Raw genomic sequence first — 19986 nt, 5'->3', positions numbered from 1 at the left:
AAGAAATCCAGAAATATCTCTGAAACCATTCCGATTAATCGTGCTGAAGCTGAGAGATCTTTCAGCGTAAAGAATAATATTGTGTGAATGAATTAATGAATAACGTTGACATTTAAACACATTGCAGATTATGATGACCATATATCTAAATCGAAAACCATTGCTTCAATTTGATCCGGATCGTTACGTCAAATCATTCCTCTGTAATCATCGCTATTGAGCAAAGCAGGAGATCGACAACAAATATTAAAAAAGTAAATTGTATGTTGCAATTTTAGGAATAAATTTTTCTTGAATATTTTGTGAAATAATTTTTTTTCATGTAATCTGTGATTTTTTGTGTACTTTTTCTGGAAAATTTGTTTTTTTTTATGTAATATTTGTTTTTATATTGTAGAATGTTTTGTAATAGTTATTATATTATTTGTGATATGGGAAATATTTCGTATTATTTTTTATTCGCAATATTAAAATTTTATCATGAAAAAAATGTATTCATTATTCCCTAGTTGTTAAAAAAAAAAGACGAATAAAAAAGTTTCGCTGTGCCGAGCACGCGTGATAGATGGTTTTTGCGAAACATCCTTCGCGTTTCTTGTAGATATTTTGATTTGTATATATACGAAATAAGAGCTTTTTTATTGTAAATATTTTATTGATCATTCACAGATTTTCATAATTTCTGGAAGACAAGATACAATGGATTTATGATAACTAAAGTAAGTGATGTATACTTGCGAGTGCAACATATCTAAATATCTCTGTAAAATAGCAACGATTGATGCACCGACCTTGTTGTTGAAGCGACATTGTTAGGGAACCTAACAATGGAATGTAACGAAAATGCAAGACGAAAAAAGAAATTGTTGACAATTATTTGTATTGTTGCAATCATACTTATTGCAGTAGTAACTTCAGGAAGCATAATTGTGACGTCATACTATTCAAAAATTCTAAAAAGTCAGAATTCCGGACACTGTCGTATCCAGTGATCATCATGCAGCAAGGCATGACGACCGGTTTTTAAGTTGTTTTTTTTTTTTAGATATCCTTGGGAATGTTTTACACATTCACTTATACACATGGTTAAGGTGGTAATAAGCCGCATCTGTCCACCCCACTTAAATCCGCCCCGACTCGAGATATCATACCAGTCATGAAGAATGTGTGACGCGCTCTAATCACGCTACTAGTAGTGCGAGCGTGGGAAGCGTCTTTAGCGGAAGCCGTGGATGACGTCACTTCTTTGACCGACCAAATTTACTCGGTAGAAAGTCGTGAAAACTGCGAGCCCATTCTTAAAATATTCACATCTCACCACTGAGTGTAACCCAATCCACAAAAAGTCCCGACAATTGGACACTCAAGAAGAGTACACAGCACTAACTAACTTCGCAATACAATTATTCCCAAGAAGGAAAATAATTATCGCAATCCAACCTGATCCTCGGGAGGATAATAACACCCAACAGATATAACATAAACTAAATATCATGGACGAACTAAAAATAAAGGAGAGACACAGAAGAGTCAAAGCAAGAGCAAAAGAATAAAATATCATCATGAAGAAATAAACACGCCATTTGAGCCACAAAAAAAAAACTACCAAACTATTATATTTAAGCCACTCGAATAATTAAATTCATCTGCCGTGCGTTCTATGGTCGATTTGTCTGTTTGCTGGACGAAAAACCCCAGTTTCTGGGGAAAAACCTTACTAGCTATGCCTGAGACCGACTAACTCAGCCACGGAGTGAAAAAAAGCCTATTAAAGTTTCTCGCGTCATGGATGGGATTCGAACCCGGGCCTTTTCCACCCGGTGTGGGGAGGACGGTGACGATACCACTGTGCTATGCACTCACACTCCATTTGAGACACAAGAGACCTGCACAGGGCTACTCCTGGGAGAGACCAAAGCAAGAATCCTGCAGACCAACCACCTTGTACTTGATACAAACGCGCCACAACGATGAAGTTCCTGAATATGATAAAAAGTGGAATAACATCAGAACTAGAGTGCCATCTGACTATCAAATCTCGCACCTGCGAAATCTCTTTAAAACACTAATCCCTGGCAGGGGGAAGACACACTTCCCTTCCCCCTGGACAACCCTATTTCCTTCTGGTGAGGCATGCGCATACCACACTGAAAGACCGGGGTCACCTTCTCTATCGACCCCTCTTCTTCCTATTCCCCCCAGCCTTTTGCCTCCCCACCCAAATCTGTCATCTTACACAGCGATTAGCCCGACATCAAAATTTTAAGCCACACCAAAAGAATTGTTGCTCGACCCAATTAGGCTTTATCAAACCCTTCAGCATAAAACTCCAAACAGTGCTCCTAAAGCAAAACCCCCAAATTCGCAATAAAATATTCTCGCGACTATTTATTTTTCTAATTAGTATTTTATTTATTTTGGTCCTAGCCACTGAAATCCCAGGAAAGTAGGTGGCAGGACCTGCCAGAGTACTGATTCTTCAATCATTGGTAACACCCGGCTGGCCTCCTCATAGCTGGTATTGGTAACATCGGGCCCCACTAGGGGCCCGGCGGCTAACAGACCAGATGAACAATGATCACAACATACTACATAGAAGATGGGAGAAATCCCTGGAACCGCCAAACTCTCAATAAACCAAATGCCATATACCTAAACATCATTACCACATGCTTAAAAACCTAACTACAAACAAACCAAACTCACCAGATGTTAGCCCCTGGGGTAAGGGCGGAGATGAACTTTGTTCTAGGAGCCGCCTTTACCCCAGGGGCTCACATCTGGTGAGTATGGGCTTGGCACACCCAGGGTCTTCAGCTGGATATCATCATTCTTCTCTTTCTTGGTATTCCCTTCTCTCTCTCTCTCTCTCTCTCTCTCTCTCTCTCTCTCTCTCTCTCTCTCTCTCTCTCTCTCTTTCTCTCTCTCAGCGTAACTCAAAAATTTTTTTGGCTGGTGCAGCATAAGCATCAGGCTTCCTTGCACCATATGGCTAATAATAATAACAACAAATGCAAGACTCACACACTGCACCAGGGAAAATTAGTTGGCCGAAACTACCAGCTGCTGACTGGTAAAGAGATCGAAGCTATGACAGAAGAAGAGACATACAAATACCTAGGGATGATGCAGGCTCAGCAGTTAGAGCACAAGGAAATCAAGAAGTCCCTGACCGAAAAATATCATCAAGAGACTCAGAAGCCTGCTTAAAGCAAAACTGAATGGAGGGAACACAGTTAAAGCCATAAACACCTTTGCAGATCCAGTACTAACAAACACCTTCGGGGTCATAGATTGGACTAACACCGAGATAGAAGATATCATGCGAAAGACAAGGACAATGATGAACAAGAGCCGCCAAAACCACCCGAAGTCAGCAGTGGAGAGACTAACAATAGCTCCGAAAGAGGGGGAAGGGGCCTGATAGAGCAACAGAAAACAGCGATAGTAAACCTGAAATATTACTTTGAGAACAACACAGCACCACTCCACCAGGCCATAAGGAAGATAGATAAGTGGTATATCCCACTCAATCTAAGCGAGTAACCCCCAGCAACCCAGACGGCACAAGAAACGAAGTTAGAAATATGAGCAAAGAAGACACTCCATGGCAGACACTACAATGACCTCCATCAAGATCATATCGATAACATTGCTTCCAATGCATGGCTCACAAGCGGGATGCTCTTCCCCGGACTGAAGGATTCATGCTGGCCATCCAAGACCAGGTAATCAACACCAAAAACTATAGAAAATACATTGCAAAGGAGCCCAGAATGTCAGATGACGCATGTCGACGATGCCCTCCCTCAGAAACGATCCAACACATCACCGTGGGTTGCAAGGTGATCACCCAGACTGCGTACACTCATAGACACGGCCAGGTAGCCAGGATAATACATCAGAAGCTAGCGAGGAAATACCAGTTGACCAAAGAAAGTGTACCATACTACAAGTACGAACCCAAGGCAGTACTAGAGACCCGAATCCACAAGCTGTACTGGGACCGCGCCATAGTAACGGATAAGACCATCCCGCACAACAGACCGGACATAACTCTTGTGGACAAGATGGAAAAGGCTACCTACCTGATTGACACAGCGGTGGCCAACACTAGCAATGTCCAAAAAAGCTATGTGGAAAAAATTAGGAAGTACACGATCCTGAAACATGAAGTCAAGGAGATGTGACATATGCAAGAAGTATCGACCATCCCGATCATTGTGTCAACCACCGGTATGGTGTCAAAGACTCTACATAGCAGCCTAGCAGCAATAGGTCTCCCAGAGAAAACCTACAAGTAACTCCAGAAAGTCGCAATCCTGAACACCTGTAGGATAGTCAGAGATTTCCCCAACCAACAGTAACACCAGACATTACAACCGCCCTGTGTACTTGGTAGCACTACCCGTCACGGAGTGGAATCCCCCAATCAGGGAGAAATAATATAAGAGCAACAACAATAAATATAATTAACCATAAACACCCATGAAGTCCCAGTGCTAACATACTCCTTCAGGGTCATAAATTGGACTAACACTGAGCTGGAGGAAATCATGAGAAAGACAAGGACAATTATGACCAAAAACCGCCACCACCACCACCACCACACGAAATCTGCCGTGGAGAGACTGAAATTGCCCGGAAAGAATGGGGAAGGGGGCTGATAGACGTCATTGAGCAACAGAAAACAGCGGTATTTAACCTGACGGATTACAGAAGGAGTTAACCTGAAGGATTTCAGAAACACACAGCAGCACTCCAGCAGTCCATAAGGAAGATAGACAAGCGGTATATCCCACTTAACCTAAGCGAGGAGTCCCCCCCCCCGAATAGGAGGTACAAACGAAGCTAGAAAGATGGACAGAGAAGACACTCCATGGCAGACGCTACAATGATCTCCATCAAGATCACATAGATAAAATTGCTTCCAATGCATGGTTCACGAGCGGGACGTTCTTCCCCGAATGCTCGCCATCCAAGACCAGGTAATCAACACAAAAAACTATAGAAAATACATTGCAAAAGAGCCCGGGGTGTTCGATGACACATGTCGACGATGCCACCTTGCCTTAGAAACGATGAAACACATCACCTCGGTGTGCAAGGTGTACCCAGACTGATGACACTCATTGACACGACCAGGTAGCCAGGATAATACATCAGACGCTAGCAAGGAAATACTAGTTGATCGAAGAAAGTGTACCGTGCTACAGGTACAAACCCCGGCAGTACTTGAAACCCCAACCCACGAGCTGTACTGGGACCGCACCATAATAGCGGATAGGACAATCCCGCATAACAGACCATGTGGGCAAGAAGGAAAAGACTATCTATCTAATTGATATATCGGTACCCAATACTAGCAACCTGTAGAAAACCCATGGGGAAAAAAAGCAGGAAGTACACGAACCCAAGACAGGAGATCAAAGAGATGTAGCATATGCAACAAGTAACGACCATCCCAATCATCGTGTCAACCACGGGGATGGTGCCAAAGACTCTACATAGCAGCCAAGCACCAATAGGTCTCCCAGAGACCACCTACAAGTAACTCCAGAAAGTGGCAATCCTGAACACCTGTAGCATAGTCAGAGATTTCCTCAACCAACAGTAACACCAGACATTACAACCACCCTGTGTACTTGGTAGCACTACCCTTCATGAGGTGGAACCCCAATCAGGGAGAAATAATATAAGAGCAATAATAATAATAATAATACATAAAACGCATACTTACCTAAACATCATTGCTGACTGGGTACACCCTTTTATGGTAACGGTCTTCCCCTCTGGCGGTTCCGTCTTTCAGCAGGATAATGCGCCATACCATACCGCCTGGATTGTTCGAGACTGGTTCGCAGAACATGAGAAAGACTGCTAGGTATTGCCCTGGCCTCCAAATTCCTCAGACATTAATCCCATCGAGCATCTGTGGTTTATGTTGGAACAGCAACTCCGATCTGGGAGTCTCAACCAAGGACCTTACAGGAGTTAAAATATCTGCTGGTTACGTGTTGGTACCAGATACCACAAGACACATTTAGAAATCTTGTGTCGTCCATGCGTCTTCTAAAGTAGCACAGTGGTATCGTCACTGTCCTCCCCACACAGGGTGGAAAAGGCCCGGGTTCGAATCCCGTCGATGAGGCGAGGAACTTTAACGGACTTTTTTCATTCCGTGGCTGAGTTAGACGGTCTCAGGCGTAGATAGCAAGGTTTTCTCCCCTGAAACTGGGGTTTTTTGTCCCGCAAACAGACAATTCGCAATTAACAGACATAAGACACAGCATGGTAGATGAATTTAATTATTCGGTGGCCTAAATATAATAGTTTTTTTTTGTAGCTTCCGTGCCTCGCCGGGTACGAGCTGTTTTGGCTGCACGTGGAGGACCAACATCATATTAGGTGAGGGGTCATAATGTTTTGGCTCATTGATGTGTATATATATATATATATATATACAGTATATATATATATATATTTTTTAATTCTTTCTTATTGAAAATTATGGAGCTGGGGAAAGATTTTCTAAAAAGAGATCTAAGGAAGAGTTCTGGAGAACCATTAATTTTCATGTAGCAGTAAAAAAAAAAATCCATATTATTTTTATTATAAGACGGAAGGGGCATTATAACCCCTTTAGCATCTACCTGGGACCACCCCTGCTGAAAATACAACAGATCTCTTATATCGCGGGGAGCTGAGTGGGCCCTCTTAAAAGACTTCGTAAATTCCAAGCAGTGAAATAGTCAAATAGAGTGAGCGACATGCATGTTCAATCGAAATAACAGTTTGGAATCACTGGCTGGAACTTAGGCACTCTGACTCTGTCACATAGTGACGCTGAAGTATTAAACCTTGTGGATTTCTTCTTATTTGAAATATTGATTGTGACGTCAGCATTTTTCTTATTTTATATACACCACGTGCAGAGGTGTGTGTCGCATTTTTGTTCGGAGTTGTAAGTATGTTTTACGTTAATTTGTTTATCACATTCTGCACCGTATTATGATTGTTTAAGAAGAACTCTTTATTGCATACAAACGCACATGCCGTACATTGATATTATTTAAGAGTAGATCAAATGGGGAGGTGTGCGAGTCGGATATTAGTGTTGTTCCTTATTGGTTTTCTTTGGTATTTTCTGTTTTCAAGCAATCAGTATCCGAAAATTAATTGTGAGTACATTTACCTATTACAGTCAACGGTCAGTAAGCAAGCAGTGATGAGAGGAAAATTTCATCCAAGCAAAACTTTAAATATTTGTTAGTTTGACTAATTGTGTAATTTTATTAAACTTATATGTATCTCGATTGGGACATTAAACTTAAAATATAATTGGTAAGTCCCCTCGGGCGTGAAATATTTTCAGTGATAATGTTACTTTTTTTTTTTTTTTTTTTTTTTTAACTCGAATTGTATTCGTACTTGTTTTTGTGTAGTTCGTCGGGACGGTAAGGCAAGGCTGATTACAGGGTCGCTAACAGTGGTAGTATGTTGAAACAATTGGGAACGCTGAAAGGTAACATCACTTTGTTTCACGTTTGTGGTAAATTATCTCTTCGTGAATTGGCTTCCCGATTAAGCAAAGAACTTGTTTTCAGTTTTTGTGATTTGTTCTTATCACAGAAATCTCTAATTGTGTGTATCTTATTTATTTTTGTTATGAACGTACATTGATATAATTGCGTCCACTGCATTTTTCTGCTCCTCCAACCCTTTTTCTGTTTAATATTTCCTGCCTCGCCAATAGCTGTACGGCAACGTAAATGAACCCAAGGTCACTGCCAGACAGACCGACGATTTTATAAGTTGTTTTTTTACTGCTTATAGCCAGCCATGCAGTGTTGTGTGAGTGGCTGGCTCAAATGTATACAGTTAGTGCAGCGCAGCGCAGCGCAGATCTAACAAAATGCATTGAACAGGCCAGACGGGAGGGGGATGCAAATTGGCTGGATTCCAAGTTTGAAAGGGACTCAGTTTTAAGGTATAAGAATATAATTTTTTTATATTCTATATAAGAATATTATATTCCTTATAAGAATATAATTTTTTTATATTCTATATAAGAATATTATATTCCTTATAAGAATATAATTTTTTATATTCTTATATCCTAAAACTATTACTTATACCCTAAAACTATCAAAAATATAATTTTTTAAATATAAGTATATAATTTCTATTACATAAAATCGAAGGATATTTGGTATTTCTGTTATCATCCTGCCGGTGGGAGGAAAAAGCACGTAAACACACACACATATATAAATAAATAAAAGTTTGTATTAATATATTGAATAAAGTGTGCATAAGTGGATGTGAAAGTTAGACAAAGTGCCAGTAACTAGAAGGGTGAGGATAGTTGAAAAAGGAGTGTAGTGGATATGTGAAAGAATGTTAATATCCAAAAAGTTATGATGAATTAAGAAAATTATGGGCTAAATTACTAAGCCAATAGAAGGTTGGAGAACTGTAAATAAAAATTAGTACAGCAAAATACCAATAAAATAGAAAGTGGTACAGCTGTTATCAGATATGTTGGGAACATATATAGGTAATGGTCGAATATAGGTAAGGCATAAGTGTCTGATCTGTTGTCAGCTGCAACAAATATTGATACACGATCAGGTATTTCATCAGGGGGCTACACCTATCCATGCATCAGGAACTGCATATCTATACTTGTCCATAGTAGTAGAAGAAAAGTGAATAGCCAAAAAGCAACGAAAATGAAATGAGCACTTTCTAATACTGTATGGACAAGGTAGTCCCAACGCAGTGTAATTTATTAAAGTAAAAATAAGCATCAAGTTAGAATTTAGTGTAGGATTTAAAGGATGTAATTTTGTGTAGATTGGGATTCAATAGTTCAATAAATAAATTTGGAACAAGCACATGGTATAGGGCAGTGGCATGCAAACTTATTTTGCTCGCGACCCCCTGTATTAAACATAAAATTAACGTGCCCCCTAGATAGGATGACGAGATTTTTAGAGAAGAAAAATGGCATTTTATAAATTATGTAGTAGAAAATTTTATTAGAGTACTGTGAGAAAGGAATAAAAAAAAATTTCCTTTTTAATTTACACATTAAAATAATTGTTTAATATTTTAATTGAATACAGCAAAAACAACAAATCAAATTCTTATTCTCCAATTAAGATTACAAAACAATAAAAAAAATAACAAAATTAATGAGGATGAGTCTGGATAACCAATAATATTTGGTGCAATGTTTGAAATTACTTATCTTATGTCGTCTTCTGGGTCAAAGCTGGAATACTGTTTTGTTATTATAGCTGTTAATTTTGAGAAACCAACCTCACATAAATATGTATACCCAAAAGGTAGCAATGTTTGTTTTGCAAATTTCAATAATTCTGGATACACGAAGAGAAAGCCAAAAATTTTCCCAAGTAGTTTTGAAAAGAGCATGTAATGCTTCGTCAGACAAGAGGTTGATAAGATCTTCCTTTTGCTGAATGGTAATTCAGCAAACAAATAAATAATTTTGCTACAAGAAGAAATATCAAAAACATTAGATCATTTGGAAAAATTCTTAATTAGCATTGTTAGGTGAGTGGCAGTGATATTCCCTAAATTTTAAAATGTCAATATTATAACAAAATCAGAAAAGCGTGGGAACATTTCAGTATTATTACTCTCAAATTCAGATTTCCAAAAATTAAGCTTCCCTTTGAAAGTTTCTAATTTATTACTGAGTATTAATATATTTGTTCCCTGTCTTTGAAGACTTAAATTTATTAATTATTTTTTCCGAATATATTAGCAAGGCAACTAATTTTTCAAGCCATTTTTGATTTGTAAACAATTGAGCAAGGTTCTGATTTTTTTATCCAATAAAAACTTGATGTTTGAGGTAAAAAAAAAAACATCGCAGCACTTTACCACTGGATAACCACCTCACTTTCGTATATAAAAGAAGCGTTTTATCCCATTTCATTACAAAGCATTGTGAAAAGTCTGCTATTTAAGCTTCTACTTTTTAATAAAGTTGATCATGCTTATCGCATCTTTCAAAACTGAAAATCAGTTTGCATTTCCTTTTTGCTACTAATGCTTCCATATATACTATATAATGCAATGGTTCATAACTGTATTTGGAGCAATTTCCTTTACTTTGCCTTTTTAAACCTCTATTTTATACTGTTAATGCAGCTGCACTATCAGTACAAATCACAAAGCAGTTCTACTTTAGACAATATTTGTTTGAAAGAAAATATTTATAACATCAAAAATCTTGCCCATCGTTCTTCCTTCCAAAGCTTTGCAAAATAGAAAATCCTCCAAAATATCTCCCTCATAGCAGTATCTGACATATACAATAAGTTGAGCAAGGTTTTAAATATCTGTGAATTCATCTAACTGTATTTCAAAAATTGGACTTTCTCTCAATTGACTTAATAAATTGAATTTTATGTTGTTCGCAGATAAAGGAATGGTATTTGAATTTTATGGTATCTCTGGACTAAAGGAATGGTATTTAAATTGTTGCTGTTCTTTTCTCCATGCAAAATTGAAATCATTTTATTGCAGCAGGGAGAACAAGGGATTCAGCAATAGTATGAGATTTCAAATTTTTTCCTATTAAATATTAAACGTCCAACGATGCTGTTAAAACTTTACAAGAAACTGCAGTGTTTTTTTCATGAAAGATTTCGGACCTTGTGTGGCATGTGTTTTGAACATGGATCCAGTTTTTTCATTATCTCTGGATGTTTTGTACATAAGTGTCTTTTAGCATTAGCAAAGGCACATGATGCAAGAAAGCAAGCTTATATAGCATCAGCCAAAAAAAAAAAAAAAAAAAAAAAAACCACCCTTATTTCACCCATCTACTCGCTCCAAATGTTTGAAGTTCTGCCTTGAATCTATTTACGCTATCAACTTCTACAATGACAGATGGAAGTTTGTTCCACCAATCAACCACCCGCTGGCTAAAGGCAAACTTCCATACTTCCAATTTGAATTTATGCCCTCTCAGGTGATTATTCTGAACAAGAGGAAGAATCCCATCCGCACTGAGCATGCTCAAACCATTGAAGGCTTTATGCACCTCAATCAGATCACCTCGCAGGTGCCTGGTCTCCAGACACTGTAATTTGCAAAACTTAAGCCTTCCTTCGTAAGAGCAACCTTTTGTTCCATTCACTAATCTTGTTGCCCTTCTCTGTACCTGTTCCAACAGCTCTACACCTTAAAATGAGGCCTCCAGACCTGTATACAGTACTCAAGGTGTGGCCTGACCATTGCCTTATACAAGGGGATAATCACCCTCCTTATCCCTGCTAGAAAAATTCCTGTATATCATTGACAAGATACCAAGAGCTACTCTTGCGGACCGTCTGCACTGCTCAGATAACTTCATATCTGCCTGCACAATTACCCCCAGATCCTTTTCATTCTCTACCACTGTCAGTGTGGTACCACAGAGCTGATATGTTACTCTGGAATTACTGCTTCCCATATGTAGTATGGGTAGAGGTGGCAAATGAAGTTTAACATTTGTCAATGTTAAACTTCATTTGCCACCTCTCAGCCCATCTGCTCAACTTTTCTAGATCCTGTTGCCGCAGGGAAATGTCATTGGAGTCATTAACAGCCCTGCAAAGTTGGACATTAAGCCTGATATACCATCATCAGTATCATTTATAAATACAGAAAACAACAATGGACCCAACACTGAACCCTGAGGGATTCCACTAATAACATTTAGTCCACGAAGAGCAGTGTCCATTGATTACCACTCTCTCTTCTCCCACTCAACCATCCCTTTATCCATAGCAGCAATTTGCCTCCAATGTCACACTGCTCCAATTTGTTCAGCAGTCTTCCATGTGCAACAGTATAAAAAGCCTTTCTAATGTCCAAATATATGATATCAGAGTTATTCTTTGCATCCAGTTCCTTTGTGACTACATCATAGTATCCAATGAAATTTGTCAGACAAGACTTCCCCTTAACAAACCCATGCTGTGTCCGAGCTATAACTGAAGTCTTGTCTAGATTATCCTGCAATGCTTCTTTAACCAGTCCCTCCATTAATTTCCCTGGAACAGAAGTTAAACTAACAGGTCTATAATTACCTGTCTCCCTTTGATCCTCCTTTGTCGATTGGGGTCACATTTGCACATCTCCAGTCCGTGGGTACCTTCCTGAGTCCAGGGAAGCTCTAATAAATATGGTTAAGGGTTTGCTTACTTCCTTTGCTGCCTCCTTTAATATAACTGGATAGATTCCATCCACTCCAGGTGCCTTTCTTATGTGCATCTTCAACAATTTTTCCTCCATTTTACTCTTAGTTATTACAGGATTATCTAGCTTACTGCCAGAGTTGAATACACCTCTGGCATTCCCCTCCCTGAATAACTCGTGTGTGTGAATGTCGATGCAAAATGTTAATTTAGTTTGTTAACTACCTGAGCAGGATCATCAAAAGTTGAACCATCAACATCAAGTGGACCAATATGATTCATCCCCTTCCTTCTGGTGTTTACATAAATATGGAACTCTTTGCTGTTTTTCTTTGCATCCTTTGCCAGAGATTTCTAGTAATATGCCTTTGCCTGCCTAACCTCCTTTGTAACTTGGTTACAAAGCTTATATCTATCATAGGCTTCTGTGTCACATGTTAATTTATATGTATCCCATGCATTTTTCTTCTCTGTCACATGTCTAATTAGTTTATCTGACATCCATTTAGGCCTAAATCTTGAACAATATTTCTTTGTTGGTATGAAATTTAATAGGTTTCATGCTTTCGTTAGCCCGTTTTTCATAACGTGTTACGTGCGCGTGATGTTGCTAATCGTCAACAACACTAAGTAAAGCAGTACTTCATAAATTCTTCTGGATATTTTCTATTCTTTTTTTTTTCATTCTTTTTGATTTGGAATATGATTGCTCTCTACCAGAATTTAGTGGTTGCACTACACTTGAAATAACGTTAGTGTTAAAATTTTCACATCATACATTGTCTTACCCTTTCAGCTTCTGATGTATCTGTAGCAACATTATTGTCGTCCATCCTCAACCGTTTTGTTCTAATTACCCAGTTGTCCATGGTAAAATATATAAAAATGTATATATATATTTTTTCTTCTTAAAAACAACCATAATATAAACAGTAACAGAAGAATGAAAAACACATCCCAGTTGACTTGAAAGTACCAAATTACGAAGCAGAGTATAGCATGTGTGCAGTAGACTTGCTATTTACTGCCACAGTATATTCGCACCTCTGGCTTTAAGGCAATTTCAGAAATTTTTGTTGTAGGAAGCATGATTTAAGAGCTAGAGGGATTACTGTTCAGTGGTTGAGTAGTACTGAGAAGTATTAATACACACTGAGAAGTTGCACTATTCAGCTGCTTTTTGTGCCTAGCCAGTGAGCAAATTAAGCCGTATTATCCACGAGGACAATAAGTAAGAAAGCCACCTGCATCACATGTGAAACCACCCTTAAAAATAGTGGCAATAGGGTTCATTCATATCTGATTTCATTATGGTAGTAAAGTCTCTACACCTACAGTATTGAAAAAGTAATATTAACAACGGTTTTTTGGCTTTCGTGTACACAAAAACTAATTTTATTTAAAAATTGCCGCAACCCCCAGAGGGGTCGCACCCATAGTTTGCGCACCACTAGTATAGGGTGAGGTATTAAATTGAGGATAACAAAAAAGGAGTATTTTAGATAAATAAAAACTGAATACCTTTTTATCCTATAACTTTTTTAAGTTTACCTTTTTAAAGGGTTACATATAATATTCATGTGTGTGTGTATATATGTATATATATATATAAACTTTTTTATAAGAATTTAATGGTATAAAATATTATTAATGGTTTATGGACCAGGGACACTGCTAAATTTAAGCAGAAAGAACCCAACGACCTTAATGGATACATAGGTGGAGAGTATAACGGTACGTAAGTAATGTCAAGGTGCTAATGGAACTGAAATTGTAATTACGGAGAACAAAGAAGAGAGATGATAATAATAAGTGCTTCTAATTACTTATTATCATCTTTCTCTTTGTTCTTAATTACATTTAAGTTCTGTTCGCACCTTGACATTATCTACCAACTTTTTTATACTTCATTTTTTTTTTTTTTTTTTTTTTTATATATATATATGTACACACACACACAGGAACTCCCCGACTTACATAAGGGTTGTGTTCCGTGGAATGCTACATAAGGCGGAATTTCCCCAATGCTTGTTCAGTACTTGCAACTGTGCTTGCTAAATTGATTGAATAAAAAAATAAATTTCCAACGAACACGTAAATAGAATTATTGTATTTATTCAATTTTTTAACTTATGCACAGGAAAAATTACAAAAGCGTGCAATTTAAAAAAATTGAGGAATGGGGGAATTTGAAGGAGCATATGGATTGTGTTGGCAAATTTGAAGAGGTGTGTTTTTTTTTTTTTTTTTTTTTTTTTGTGAAGGTGTTTGATGAAGTTGCTACCACTGCAATGCCAACACCAGAAGAGCTGTGGAGCACCAAACAAAACAATGTTTTTGTTATTGGCGAAAGTGAAGAAGCACACACACTTCTGTTTAAAAAAGATGCCCAAAATGCATGGATCATAATAGAGAATATGTTGGGCTGCAGTAACATTGATTAAGCAACATCTATTACATTTTATAATGTCTGTGCTGTAGTTAAAAATGCATACATAACAAAAACTGCAAACAACATTGGATTCTTTCTTTAAATTAGATTAATTTATTAAAAAGTTAATCATTTGAATGTCTCCTTTTATTTATTTAGATTGTTATTCTTTTTATTGTGATACTAAAATATTGTATATATCAAGATATATACTGTACAATATTTTCATTTCTATTAATTGCTTTTCTCTTATTTTATCTTAAAAATAAAATAAAACATTTAAATGTATTATTCTTATTACTGTATTGTTAGACAGGACTTTTTTATTATTATTTTATTTTATTAACTTAAATTAATATAATTTTTCATTTATTTTTGATATTATTATTATTTATTGTTATTCTTAGATGTATAGTATGTACAAAAAAAAAAAAAGAAGTAACATTTTGACTCTTTTGGGAACCTCATTATTACGAAACGTGAAAATTTAGGTCCCTTGAACTTTATATTAACGAGATTCGATTGAATTTTCATGGATTTTTCCAGATTAACATCTGACTAATATAGTATCCAGAAGTGCATACCGCTCTAAGCCCAGCTCAGTGGGGTTTTAGACTAAATAGGTCCACTTTTAACTTGATGTTTTGATATTATTGTTAGCCATATGATTCAAGGATGCCTGAGGCTTATGCTGCACCAGCCAAAAAAATTCTGGGGGGGGGGGGCAGGCTCAGGATCCCTGGCTTTATTATAAGAAAAAGATTATGGACAGCATGGTATATGAAATACTTGGGGATAGGGCATTTCTCAATATAGGTCTCAAACTTTTTTGCAAAAACAAATTTAAATTAGAATACTAATCGCACTATTGCAAGTCTTCTTGCAGGAAGGAGTACTGTGGGGATCATCACTCACTGTATCCTGTTTGCTACAAAAATCAACTGAATAACAAAAATTCCAAACATTGTGGTCACAGCCCTTTATATTGAAAATTTGAGCATCTATCACTCCCAAAATATGTGAATAAACCAAATAGCCAGGATATGACTAAACTAGAAGACCTAGCAAATTCTCTGGTAGTAGAACCTTTTCAAAGATGTCAGCGGTAACTCCTATGCATCTACTTCTCAAAAATATAAAGCATGTGGAAACATGTAATTTGAACTTCTTCATTAAAAATAATGAGCCATAAATCAACCTTTCACTATAACAAAAATCACTACATGGACATTGGTTTTCAAATTTGTAACTAAAAGACTGTGGGTATAAATTTTTGTAGAAAATGAAACTTGCACCCAGAACCAAAGCTAGGAGAACAAAATTCCAATAATACAAAGCACACATGATTTTTTGGAATCACTCAATAAAAAATTTTACTTTTTTTTTAAATCATTAAATGACTAAGAACAAAGTGTTTGAATAAATTAAGTATTCCAAGAGTTCTATCTGCAACATATGGGGAATAGACAGGTTCACTCTGTTACTATTGTATTGAGCCTTAATACGATCCCGACTTGATTATGGAGCACTGGGTTAAAGTTCTGCAAAGACATGTGCCATAAAATGATTAGACCCTATACACCATAATGTGCTGCACATCGGCTGGCTTGGGATTTACTGTACTTCTCCAGTCCATAGGCTGAAGCCTATGAACCATCACTTCACTTCAGGAGACAAGTGTTACTTTTTTTTATCCTACAGTCAAAGTAAAAAAGCATTCCCAAATATCCTGTGTGGGGGTACTTTGTACACCAAAATGGGAAAATAAAGCATATTGAAATCTTAAGAGAAAATATGTGCCTCAAAGAACTACTTCCATAGTGGTCATTTGATTTCAGCAAAATAGCTACCATCCCAATCGCACCAAAACCTCCCTAGGTGATAATGGCGTGTACCTGTGGGCGCCTCTGTAGCCAGGTGCGAAGGAGCAGCAGTGTATAGCACACACTTCTTGATTAGACCGGGGTTCGAGCCCGTCATCACCAAATACGGAGGATGCGAAAAGGTCAGGGAATAACCACCGCATATCCCGGAGCAATATGGCCTTAGTTGCTAATGCTTCTAAAAAGAAAAACAAATAACAATAACTGTGTGTACCTGTGATTTTCTATCTGGGATCTTTGTCTCTATACATGGAGACAAAGATCTTTGCCATGAACCAGTTTCGGACAGCTGCATATCTCTGGAAGAATTTGCTACATGCTTGTGTGTGCACATGTGCATGATCCAAAATTGACATAAAAGTAGTTGTGGCAGTTTTAATGATGTCATTGTAGTACTACTTCGAACAGAGTAGCATTGATACAGAAGAATTAAAAACAGTGCAGTAAGTATTAGACAAAATATGACATTGAAATTTTCCCTACATACTTTTTTATGTAAACCCCAAACACGAGAGGTATTAGAACCTATAGTACTTAGTACCGTGCTTGGATTGGAGGTTGAGAAGAAGAAACGAGATATTTGTTGACGTTGAACTTGAACTTCTGTAGACTGTAATTTTCAGGAAATACATATGAAGGAAGGTTGTTCCAGAAAACGGCAGTTGAATGAATAAACTAGGAAGATGAAAAGTTGGTTTTGTGAGTTTGAAATTGGACAGTAAATGGATGTTGGCTGGTGGCGGCATGTGTTTTTAAAGAGAGAGCGGGAATTATAGAAGCCATTCAGAAGAACAGTGCCCATGGAAATATCTGTAGAAGAGGCATGCAGCAGAAACAGTATGTCTATGAGACAGTGAATGGAGAGACTGTTAGAGATGAGTCATTAATTAACCTAACCGCCCTCTTCTGAACGGAATCAAGAAGCCTGAGAGAGGTTTTGGGGGCACCACCCCAGATGTGGGAACAATATTCCATGGTAGGGTGGATTTGCGATTTATACAGAGTGAGCAGCTGTCACCAAAGATTGGCATAGCAGCAGAAGTATCCTTTTTGCGAGATATAAGACAAGACTGAGTTTTAGAAGGGTTGAAATCAACTAAGTTGTCTTTGCCCCCACTGGAGAATTACCTGGAGATTGGCATTTAAGGAATTGGTAGCAGATTTTTAAGAAGTTCAAGCTAATTGAGCTAGGCAAGGTTTCTCAAAATGGAAAGTGGAATGCAATGTGCTATCATTAGCAAAACTATAGATAGGATTTCCAGTCAATGGAAGAAGGTCATTAATATACAAGAGGAAAAGAGTGGGGGAAAGAACTGAACCTTGGGGACACCTGCATTAGTGGAGAAGTTAGAAGACAGAGAGCCATCACCCTCAGTGATTGATCAGAGAGAAAACTGAATAACCAATTACAAAACACAGTTGGCAAACCATAAGATGGAAGCTTGTTTAGAAGACCTTTATGCCAAACACGATCAAAAGCCGTTGAGATGTCAAGAGCAACTGCTTGTGTTTCACCGAACTTTCCCATTGAATTAATCCATAAATGGGTAACATACACTGACGGAATCAATACCGGTGATCGTTGATCAGACAGAAGGTTTCTAGGTAGTTTAAGAGTTGGCGGTTAATTGATTTCTCCATTACTTTGGAAAGAGTAGAAGTAATTGCAATGGGAACAATAATTGGATGGGAGGGATTTGTCACCCTTTTTAGGAACTGGCTGGATATGAGCAAATTTCCAAGCAGAAGGAAAAACGCCTTTGGAATAAGAAAGTGAAAAAAAAGGCAGTAAAGAACAGGAGCACAGGTTTTGAGAACAAGTGGAGAAATGCCATCGGGACCTGGAGCTTTCTTAGCATCAAGATTCGTCAAAATCCTTCTGACATCCTTTTGACAGAAGACCACAGGAGGCATTGAATGGAGCGTATTGGGAATGGTGGGAGGTATTTTACCAAGATCATTACTACATGAGTTGGAGGAAAAATGGGATGCTAGCAAGTCAGCTTTATTCTTGGCTTAAGTGACAACAGAACCATCTGGTTTGGACAGAGGTGGGAGCAGAGATGGGCAAATGTTGCGGCCAGTAGCTTTGCAAGAGACCAGAATGCTCAGCTACCATTAGGGCAAGAAGCAAGTTTTCTACTCTTAGCCTGTTCAAACTCTAGTTTGTACTGATTAATAACTGTTTTACAATTGTTGCGAGCTTTGGTGTAGGCAGAAAATGAAACTGAAGAACTAGAAACAAGCAAATTACAATATGCAACATTCTTCTCTTGAACAGCCTTAGCACATTTATTGGAAAACCAAGGTTTAGATAAAGGACAAGATTTTAATATGGAGTGCGGGATAAAGGATTCTATTCCTGCAAGAATAATTTCACTGACACGATCTGAGCAAACGTTGACATCAGAAGTTTTGAAAAAGTAATCCGACCAAGGAAAAGAAGAAAAAGAAATCTCTCAGGTCATCCTATTTACGACATACGATGTTGGGAATAGCAATGAGATAGAGGCGCCATTGGAGAAGAGACAATCACCAAGTTGTGATAGTCAAAGTTAGTGGAGTTGGGAGAACGGTAGAGACAACAGATGAAACTGACACAATGAGGGAGAGAAATTTTAAGCCAGAGAAGATCGAAAAGAGGAGATTCCAAATTACAAGTCTCTGACAGGGAATATCTGAATGGAGATATGCACAAGTACCACCTTTTGAGGCGAAAGGAATTGTACAGCGAATAATTTGGACAACTGAGATGAGCAGTAGTTGAATTAACTGAGATTCTGTATTAAAAAAAAAATATACATGGGGTTTGGCAGACTACAAGTGGAAATGGACATTGTTGAGATTGGAATTCAGACCACGTATATTTGTGAAATTAGGAAGTGTTTGGGAGGTTTAGATATTTTTGCAGATAAGTTTACTTGATTAGTTTGACAATTTGTGGTGTATTCAATAGTAAGAAAAAGTGGGTGGGTCATGCTGTATGAAGTAATGAAATTTTTGTATATGGTGCACATGTGGTAAGAATACTATATACCCAGATCCTTGACATAACGTGTCCTTGACAATCCCCCCCCCCCACATACACGCTACTTGGTCTCCCTCCAGTCACTATCTGGCAGAATAGAGCTAGCAAGATTATACACTAGCCTCCTAGAGAGTTACCAATAGGTTCGGTCTGGTGTACTAACTAGCGGCTGTCCTGCGAACACCGTTTTAGAGCTGTACCCTTGAAATGCTGTACCTGTGAAGACAGGATATTAGAGCTGGAAAAGGAATTAGAAAATGTGAATTGGAATATCATCGGTTTGGCTGAGACAAGAAGAAGAAATGAATCACTTATAAGTTTATCAAGTGGAAATCTGCTGTACACCAATGGAAACAGTGACAGGAGTGAAGGTGGAGTTGGGTTTCTGGTCCATAAAGATTTTAAAAACAACATTTTGGAATT

At 37.8% G+C, this 19986-nt stretch overlaps 1 protein-coding gene across 3 annotated transcripts in view; it reads left to right on the top strand.

The window, feature by feature from the left end:
* The first annotated feature begins 6792 nt into the window (after nucleotides 1-6792).
* Nucleotides 6793-19986, top strand: part of LOC150087210 (glutathione peroxidase-like) — a 76103-nt gene continuing 62909 nt past the window's right edge. Inside the window, exon 1 of one of the 3 annotated variants that reach the window (XM_090371888.1) lies at nucleotides 6793-6964. Coding sequence is in view for 2 of the 3 variants with exons in the window: in XM_090371886.1 (XP_090228012.1) it covers nucleotides 7088-7181 (94 nt within the window). In the remaining variant the exon portion in view is untranslated. Of the gene's footprint in view, nucleotides 6965-7086; nucleotides 7182-7445; nucleotides 7526-19986 lie in introns of those variants that run through there. The other 2 variants (XM_090371886.1, XM_090371887.1) reach the window with 2 other exon arrangements.

This window comes from Mastigoproctus giganteus, chromosome 4 (genome assembly GCF_048544385.1).
Source record: "Mastigoproctus giganteus isolate SK-2022 chromosome 4, ASM4854438v1, whole genome shotgun sequence".
Lineage (NCBI taxonomy): Eukaryota > Metazoa > Arthropoda > Arachnida > Uropygi > Thelyphonidae > Mastigoproctus > Mastigoproctus giganteus.
The sequence above is the reverse complement of the archived record's forward strand: the minus strand, read 5'-3'. Positions and strand labels throughout refer to the sequence as shown.